At 39.5% G+C, this 9,502-nt stretch overlaps 1 protein-coding gene across 1 annotated transcript in view; it reads right to left on the bottom strand.

The window, feature by feature from the left end:
* trpm7 (transient receptor potential cation channel, subfamily M, member 7) overlaps nucleotides 1–9,502 on the bottom strand; it is a 52,985-nt gene that overhangs the window by 38,787 nt on the left and 4,696 nt on the right. The window contains 6 exon segments of the mRNA XM_016532782.1: nucleotides 344–562; nucleotides 1,172–1,296; nucleotides 1,619–1,863; nucleotides 1,944–2,099; nucleotides 2,186–2,224; nucleotides 2,437–2,516. Of these exon segments, the coding sequence (XP_016388268.1) occupies nucleotides 344–562; nucleotides 1,172–1,296; nucleotides 1,619–1,863; nucleotides 1,944–2,099; nucleotides 2,186–2,224; nucleotides 2,437–2,516 (864 nt within the window).

Below are 9,502 nucleotides of genomic sequence, written 5' to 3' on the forward strand. Positions count from 1 at the left end.
TAAAGCTGCTTTAAACTCAAAGGAAGCTCACACCAAATTCTGATTTAATTTAGTTAATAGAAGTTAATTGATAAAGAAAATCAATTTTTACACAAGTGCCTAAAACTTTTAACAGTACTGTAGGAGGTTTCATATATATATTTATATTTCACATATATATATTTATAATATATGTATAAAAATTACATTTATGACTTTCTGATCACTTAGTTTTGCATTTATGTTTTTTTTTTTAGTTTATCACTTTAATGTAATTCTTACATGTGAAAGTCTGAATGAAGACTGCAGGATAACAGATGCTTACGACTCAAAAGTGTGTGTTTATCTGTGTGTGTGTGTGTGTATTTATCTGTGTGTGTGTGTGTTTGTGTGTGTATGTGTGTGTCTCACGGGCGTGGATTCTCTGCAGGTTAATGTGTTTCTCCAGCTCTCTCCTGAGTTTGACTTCAGCTCCATATTTCCCGACTGTCCCATCATCCACCAGGACGAAATGAGAGTGGAAGTTGTTCAGCACGTTGAGTTTACTGAGAGGATTCAGCAGGGTTTGGTACGGCGCTACAACCTGAACACACGCACACACACACACACAAACAAGACAATGATTTTATGCTTTCATACAGATGCTTCTGAAACATTTTTTGTGATTTGAAACACTAATTTATTTCTGATTTAAGATACAGAATTTGTTCATACTGTCCAGCATTACTGTTGTAATATTTAAATCATTGATGTTTGTACACTACCGTTCAGAAGTTTAAGGTCATTAATATTGTTTAATGTGTGTGAAAGAAGTCTCTTCTGCTCACTAAGGCTGCATTTATTTGATCAAAAATACAGTAAAAAGAGTAAAATTGTATAACTGAGTAACATCATTACAAATTAAAAAAGCTGTTTTCTGTGTGAATATCTGTTAAACTGTAATGTATTTCTGTGATGCGCAGCTGTATTTTCAGCATCATTACTCCAGTCTTCAGTTTCACATGATCTTCAGTAATCATTCTAATATGCTGATTTGCTGCTCAAGAAACTATTGTTTTGTTGGCGTGATGCAGTTGTTCAGTGAGATTCACAGTGATGGTCACGTATAAAAAGGGTCATAAATGGGCCGCATATATGTATGTGTGTGTGTGTGTGTGTGTGTGTGTGCGCGCGTGTTATAAATGAGTCTCACGTCTCTTCCGATGAGGTCGTTCCTGTTTTCGATCACTCCCCAGGGTGCGATTCCCACCGTACAGATTTTCCGAGCCGATCTGGACATATGTTCCTTCAGAGCGTCACCCACATGTTTGGCCACACCTGGAAACACAGTGGAAAAACACTCACAGTCAGCGGTTTACAGTGACCGTGACCCTCAAGGGGTCGTGACCCCTCTACAGAAGTGTGTGTGTTCAGAAGGGAGTGTGTGTTTAGAGGCACTGTGAGTGTGTAAACACTAATAAAGTGTATCAACCTGATCTTTAAACTCAAATGACTGTCATTATGATAATCAAGTTAATCCTGTAACTGCCGCTGTGAAATCACACACACATATATTCGCTGAGTCTGCCGTCTGTACAGCAGGTAGAGTGTCTGGTGCCGCCCGTCTGTACCCATGATGCACTAGTAATGAGTGTGTGACCTGTGTTGACCCCTCCGGTCAGGATCCAGGCTCCGGTGGTGACAGCAGCTTTGATCAGTCCTTTTCCCACCACCTGCTTGATCCGCGGATGCAGGTCGAAGTTTTGGATTCCACCGTGAACGCTGATGACGATCTTTGGCAGCTCCATCTGCCATTCCTTCAGCATGAGCCTCAGGATGGCCTCCGGACGGGAGTCATAGGAGAGACGCACATACTGCAGAGAGCAGACCAGGACATCATTAACCCTGACCAATCAGAACACTGCACTGAGTGACATCATTAACCCCCGACCAATCAGAACACTGCACTGAGTGACATCATTAACCCCCGACCAATCAGAACACTCTCCTCCGTGTGCTTCTCCACTGACCACTGCTCCAGATCGGACAGCTCGCCCTCGGTCAGGCGCACGTCTGAGTATTTCACTGCCAGTGTGGCGGTGAAGCCCACGTGCTGCCGAACCAGACGCCCGCAGCAGCATCTACACACACACACACACACACACATCAGCACACGCTCCATCTGAACATCTCGACTGTGTCAAACGTCATGTTTCGTGACACTCACCGCACGAGCTGCTGACAGATTTGGCATCCTGGGAGGCATCTGCAAAAACAAACAAAAGTCATATTAGAGGGAAACCAGAACTACTATGCACATGATAACGACACGTGAAATGAACTCAATTGAATGAAGTCATGCGGTTGCACTCGAGCTTGATTCAGTCCCATCGGCGATGTTTGGACTTGCAGCACAAACGCTGCAGGATGACACACAAAGTCTGAGCCTTTAATAATAACGTGAAGCGCGTGACGTACCTGTGCGGGTCTTTTGACACGGGCAGTATATAGACACATTCCCTCTTGGTGAAACTGTGTTCGATCCAGGACTTCTGGGACTGCAGAAGAAAAACAGGATCAACATAAAGCAGCAGCAGCATATTTCAGACGGTCACTCTCCCCCCGACTGACATTTCACACTGAAAACATTGCATTTAAGTCTAATAACGATGATGACCAAAAACTGAAAAGTCTCGACGTAACGGAAGCAGCATCAGATCTTTTCTTCATGATTGTGACATTCATCTGAGCGTAACAAATTATTGAAACGAAAAACACAGGGCGGGACTTGGTTCTATGCATCGGTTGTTGATTGGATGTTGAGATGTGGGCGTGGCTCTCAAACGGATGCAGATCCAAATGAGCATGTAGTGGATTGTAAGAAAGAGGAGGACTTTAACCAGACTAAATGATTGGAGAAGTCCTGCACACATCACAAGAGCCTGTCGTTTCACTGGATTACACATTACAAGATCTAAATAAAAAAAATTTAAAAAGTTCACAACTAAACAGATAGGATGAACTTCCAAAAGGATGAAAAAACAGACATTAAACATGTCATCAAGAAAACGTCTTTCATCATACAGATGCTGAATTAAATGCACGCTGCTCGTGTTAGGTGTGAGATGGGCCATTGAAAAGTCTGGTAACAAAGGTAACAAATGTACTTAAAAATCAATATACAATGCATTTATATAGCCATGAACTTCACAGGTCCAACAAAATTAGGCTACTAAGAGAATACCGGCTGAAGAATAAAATGCTGTACAGCAGAAGAGATCGATTGGACAACTGACCAACAATGTTTACTCCCATTAAAAGTTAATTTGCTATTTATTTTGCTGTCCTAATTATGCACAGTTATATGTTTGGTCACATGTATTTATCTGCATGTAACGCTGTTGTTCGCTGCAGTCTGAGAGCCATCAGAACAGACCTGAGTGAAAACACAGAAGGCACAGAAGGCACTCAGAGCAAACAGAGCACCTTGTGTCGTGTGAATGAACGACGGACGGGCTGAGCTTCAGCCCAAGGGTCCGCAGGGGTCCGAATAAGCTCCACATTCCAGTGAGAAACTCAACCTGCTGCTCACAGCCATCAGTGTTTGATGCAGATCAGATCAGATCGTACACACGGCCATATAAATATTAAACACTTTAACCATGGGATTCACATCAGCTAATAGTAATTAGGTTTGTCATGACTAGAGCCCGACCGATATGGGGTTTTTTGCACCGATACCGATATTAGGGAGTGAAAAAAGGCCGATATCACTATATCGGCCGATATTCTTTGGTATAGTACAGTACCAGTCAAAAGTTTGGACACTTTCCCATTCGTGTGTCCAAACATTTGACTGGTACTATATATAGAATACAGTATATATATATATACATAAACAGAATATATATACATAAACACACAAACCTTCAGTTGTCAACTATTACAAACATCTAACGTCACCTGCATACATATACTCACATAAAGTTTGTTACATCTCCTTTATTTCTATAGCGATTTATACAGAATGAGTGTTGTGAAATGAAACAGACTGACTGTGACTCTGACCTTCAGCCGTATCAGCTAAACTACCATTTACATCAAGACTGCTGGTTAAACACTAATCATGAGGTTTACAATAATAACTACAGAAACACAAACACTAGATTACTACCTTAAACCCGATTTCAAGAGCCACCCAGAAAGAGACCAGCATTATAAAGTTCATCATTTATGAGTCTTCAGAGATGTGATGAAGCTCTGAAACTTCATCAAACTCAGTGACTAGTTCCTCTTCAGCCTTAACACACGTTTCTGTGTCTCACTGGACTGATTTAACCCGGTTACTGCAATAGTGATCTAGACACGGTTCCCTGGAAATCATGTAGGCTATAGTTCACCCAGAAATGAACACTTTCATCATTTACTCTCCCTCGTGACTTTTCAAACCTGCATGACTTCCTCCTGTTGAATAGTTTGGAGAATGTTGGGAACACTGAACTCAAAATATCTGAAGTTGTTCTCCACTAAAGAAAGAAAGTCACACCGGTTTGGAACGACGTGAGGCAGAAAGCCGTTCCTTTAAAACTGAGCTCGAACACCAGGGATTTTTAATTAAATTTCCCAGAGTTCCTTTCTACTCCCAGCCTGAGCTCACAGCAGCCCCGGCGAACACGAGCGGATTACACACATATTTCAGCAGAAACACTGAAAGCCATGAACACTGAGACGGAGATGATGTCTGTCTACCTCAAACTCCTCATCTTCATCCTTCTGACGCAGCAGCGAGTACAGAAACATGGCCAGACGACCGCAGACGAGAGAGAGAGACCGCAGGACTAGTTAGAAATAAACTGCGTTTCTCAGCACAGTTAATCAGCAAGAGGTCGTGACGGCGCTGATGAATGTTTCTGACCGAGAACAAGAATATTAGAGAGAGAGAGAGAGCTTACGGTGTATGAGACTCGCTCACTGGCACAGACTGTTGTGATTGCAGCAGAGCAGATCAGTGTAAACCTGTGTTTAACACCACATCAACAAACAGCTTTATTTTATAACATCTTACAGAAAACAACTAACCAGAATGAGGTACAGTAACTCATCTGCACCTACGCTGCTGCTGAAAAACAGCATAGAAAAACCTAAACGAATCTGGTTAACAATATCTGAAACCTTACACTACTAGTCGAAAGTTTTTGAACAGTAAGAATGTTTTGAACAATTTCGGATAAATGCTGTTCTTCTGAACTTTCTATTCATCTGTGAATCCTGAAAAATAAAATGCATCACAGTTTCCGCAAAAATATTGTGCAGCACGACTGTTTTCAACATTGATAATAAATCAGAAATGTTTCTAATAATCAGCATATTTTCATGATTTCTGAAGATCATGTGACACTGAAGACTGGAGTAATGATGCTGAAAATACAGCTGCGCATCACAGAAATACATTACAGTTTAACAGATATGCACATAGAAAACAGCTGTTTTAAATTATAATAATATTTAGACATTTTTACTGTGTTTTTGATCAAATAAATACAGCCTTGATGAGCAGAAGAGACGCCATTAAAAATCTCACTGATCCCAAACTTCTGAATGGCAGTGTTATATATACATATGCACACACATAATTCAGTGTGTATAAATGCAATGCTTCTCAAGGAAAGCTCTTTTCAGATGCAAGGGTTGATGTGTGTGGTTTGCGTGTGTGATTGGCTCCTCAGAGCTCTGAGTCAGTGCGGCGTGGAGGTGTACAAGCGCATGGGCACGCTGTACTCGGAGATGAGCGTTCACGAGCGATCGCTGGACTTCCTCATCGATCTGCTGCATAAAGATCAGCTGGACGAGACGGTGCAAGTGGAGCCGCTCACCAAAGCCATCAGATACTAGTGCAGCACGACTGTTTTCAACATTGATAATAATCAGAAATGTTTCTAATAATCAGCATATTTTCATGATTTCTGAAGATCATGTGACACTGAAGACTGGAGTAATGATGCTGAAAATACAGCTGCACATCACAGAAATAAATTACAGTTTAACACATATTCACATAGAAAACAGTTATTTTAAATAGTAAAAATATTTCACAATATTAATTCTATTTTGGGTCAAATAAATGCAGGCTTGGCGAGCAGAAAAGACTGCTTTAAAAAAAGCTTTTGACTGGTAGTGTGTATATTACGAGCACTTGTGAAGAATCGCTTGTTGTATTCACTTTGGATAAAAGCAACTGCTAAATAATGAAATGTAAATGAATCATAAGATGTGTAATCATGAAGATGCAAACGGAGATGAATCTTCATGATTAGATCCAGCGTCTCTGTACGTGACTCCATCAAACGCTAAATGAATTAAATGACACACATCTCAGATGAGCATCTCTGATAAACGCTATGAAGCTCATGGCACTCAAGCTCCATAAACGCAGAGATAACAGCAGTGACTTTATCAGAGCGTTCACAGATAACAAACACACCTGCACTGACTGAACCCAAACCAAATCACACCGAGTCCAACACACAAAACCAGCTTCCTGAGATTTCAAACCAAACCATCATTCCTGCAGTCAAACACAACACAACGACCCCAGGTCATCAGGGGTCACTGCAGAACTACTAGAGGTCAGTGACTCTCAAACACAAACCGCTGTCAGTCTGAGAACAGAGTCATGTTCATTACTGCATTTTATTTTACAATACACTATACATATACACCACCGTTCAAAAGATCATCAAATTGATCAAAAGTGACAGAAAAGGCATTTATAATGTTACAAAAGATTTCTATTTCAAATAAATGCAGCTTTGGTGAGCAGAAGAGGCTCCTAAAAGTTCAACACCCTGGTGTGTGACTGAAATGACGATATATACCGCAGTGCGTATATAGTGTCTGACTGCAGGACGCTCATACGGAGGAAATCTGCTTTCATTTACTGATTAAATAGTTCATGAAAGTGGGTCAAACATCCACCGATCGTCCTTCACCTTCAAATCTGAACTCAGCTGGAGCTTTGTGTGTTTAAGCTGTGTGTGTGTGTGTGTGTGTGTGAAAGTGTGTGTGTGTGAAAGTGTGTGTGTGTGTGTGAGAGAGAGTGTGTGTGAGTGAGTGTGTGTTTGTGCGTGTATGTGAGAAAGTGTGCGTGTGTGTGTGTGTGTGTGAGAGAGAGAGAGAGAGAGAGAGAGAGAGTGTGTGTGTGTGTGTGAGTGACACTGATATCACAGTATCAAATTAGTCAAAACACTCGCCTTTACAAACACACCAGACTCTCTCTCACACAGAATGAGCTCTTATCTAGACTCTAAATGAAACTATTTACTTTATTATTAATGACAGTTTCTTCCAATTACAGACGTCACTGAATGGGACTAAAGGGAGTTTCTCCACAGACTGCCTCAGATCATAAATTACGGTGTTTGAGTCAAACTACTGAATCTCATATTTAAACACAGTTTAGCTGCTCGAGGTTAGAGTGAATTACAGTCTCTCTCTCTCTCTCGTTCAGGTCTGGTATTATTACAGTAATCTTGAGCATGTGACTCTTAAGTTTCTGTGTGAAGAAAAAGTCTTACACAGTTTTGGCTGAAACACACACACACAGTCGTCTCAGTAAATAGATCAGATCAGAAATCATCTAGAAACCATCTGTGAGCCTGCAGCACAAAAGCAGTGTTAAGTCGCTGGGGTATATTTGTAGCAATAGCCAACAATACATTGTATGGGTCAAAATTATAGATTTTTCTTTTACGCCAAAAATCATTAGGATATTAAGTAAAGATCATGTTCCATGAAGATATTTTGTAAATGTCCTACTGTAAATATATCAAAACTTAATTTTTGATTAGTAATATGCATTGCTAAGAACTTCATTTGGACAACTTTAAAGATGATTTTCTCAATATTTAGATTTTTTTGCTCCCTCAGATTCCAGATTTTCTAATATTGTTCTATCCAGTGTTCGAATTGTGTCAAAGCTCTTGGTGGGTCCCCCTATCCAGCCACCCCCCCAAAATAAATAAATAAATAAAATAAAACTTTATATACATATGATGCATATTTTTTGTCTTGTCCTCCTCGTTATCGTAGAGAAAACCTAATTCTAAGATAAAAGATTATTTTACGATAATCAGTGAATTAGGTGTACCAAACAATCACTTAGCAAAGAAGAATTAAATATCTAGCCTAGGGGTGTGCGATGTTGACAAAAGATGATCTCTCTACATGTGACCCTCTCTGTGAAATCCAGGCTAAAGTCTCAAAATCTAATTATGAGATAAGCATCAAAGTTTGATTTCAACCATTAATTTCACTATGATTTCAATCTTTGACAGTCTTACTCAATCAGTAATAAAGATATCAATGTTACATTTTAACAGAATGTTCTTTACCTTATGAAGGATGATTTTATACAGAAAACAATAAATCACCAAAAACTGACTTTAGCTGGGTTTTCACAGACAGGGTCACATATTTCTGGGATTTTATCGGTAATGATTGATAATCAGTTTTTTGCTGAGTGTGTTGCACTGCAGGACTGCCTCTGTGTGCTGGCCAGTTCACAGCAGTGCTAGAAATTAATCTTTTCCAACAAGTTTAAAATGATTTTTACCCTTTATGGGCAGTTTTACCTTTGTAAAGCCATTTTTTTTCTAGAAGTGTGTCAAATTCTTACATTTAATCAATAAACAATAATAAGACATTTGGGGCTGTTACCAAACAAATAAAATCATTATCAACAAAAGTCATGCAATGCGACACAGAAGCTGCGTCTGAAGTGGCATTAGATGCATATACACATGGTTTAATGCAAGGCACGAATGTTTTAACCTGCAGTTACAAATGCATAAATAATGTTTCGATATTTTAATCTTAAAACGGTGAATACTGATATTTGAAATGATTAAAAAATATATAAAAAGGTACTTTAAAATGTGAAATTAAAACCGCCAGTAGGTGGCAGCAAGTCACTGTTAATAAGTGAGTCATTGTGATTGAACCGAATCATTTAAACGCTTGATTCATTCAGGAACGAATCACCGTCATGTTGCTCAGAGACACAAAACAGTGCTGTGGCTTTGTTTGGATCCATTTTTGTTGGCGAAATAGAGCAAAAAATAGGCAATATAGCGTCTAAAACGTAAGTCTCTTAATATTAACTTCTTGTTTATTGAACTGTTGTATAAAATAAATGTCACATTTGTGATTTTTGCGAAAAAATGGCACTCTTCATGCGATATTGATCAACTATATGAAATGATATAAATATATAAATTTTCTGCCCCCATATCTTGAATTTTGGGAGCATTCTAAATGCATTTTATTAGACTGAATCATGCAGTGAAAGAACACACTCTAAATGAGCACTCATAAGTACATCTGCACTTTGTTGTTTATGATGAGGGAATTCGTGAGTTTCAGTCTGAAAAAAAACAAAACTCTGGAGTTTCAGCGATGACTAGTTTGGACGCCTCTGATTGGCTACTGCATTCCTAAGCTCAACAGACTCGTGTGTGATTGGTTATAATGAGCAACGCTGTAAAAA

Source organism: Sinocyclocheilus rhinocerous, unplaced genomic scaffold (genome assembly GCF_001515625.1).
Source record: "Sinocyclocheilus rhinocerous isolate Xijiao unplaced genomic scaffold, SAMN03320098_v1.1 scaffold7355, whole genome shotgun sequence".
NCBI lineage: Eukaryota > Metazoa > Chordata > Actinopteri > Cypriniformes > Cyprinidae > Sinocyclocheilus > Sinocyclocheilus rhinocerous.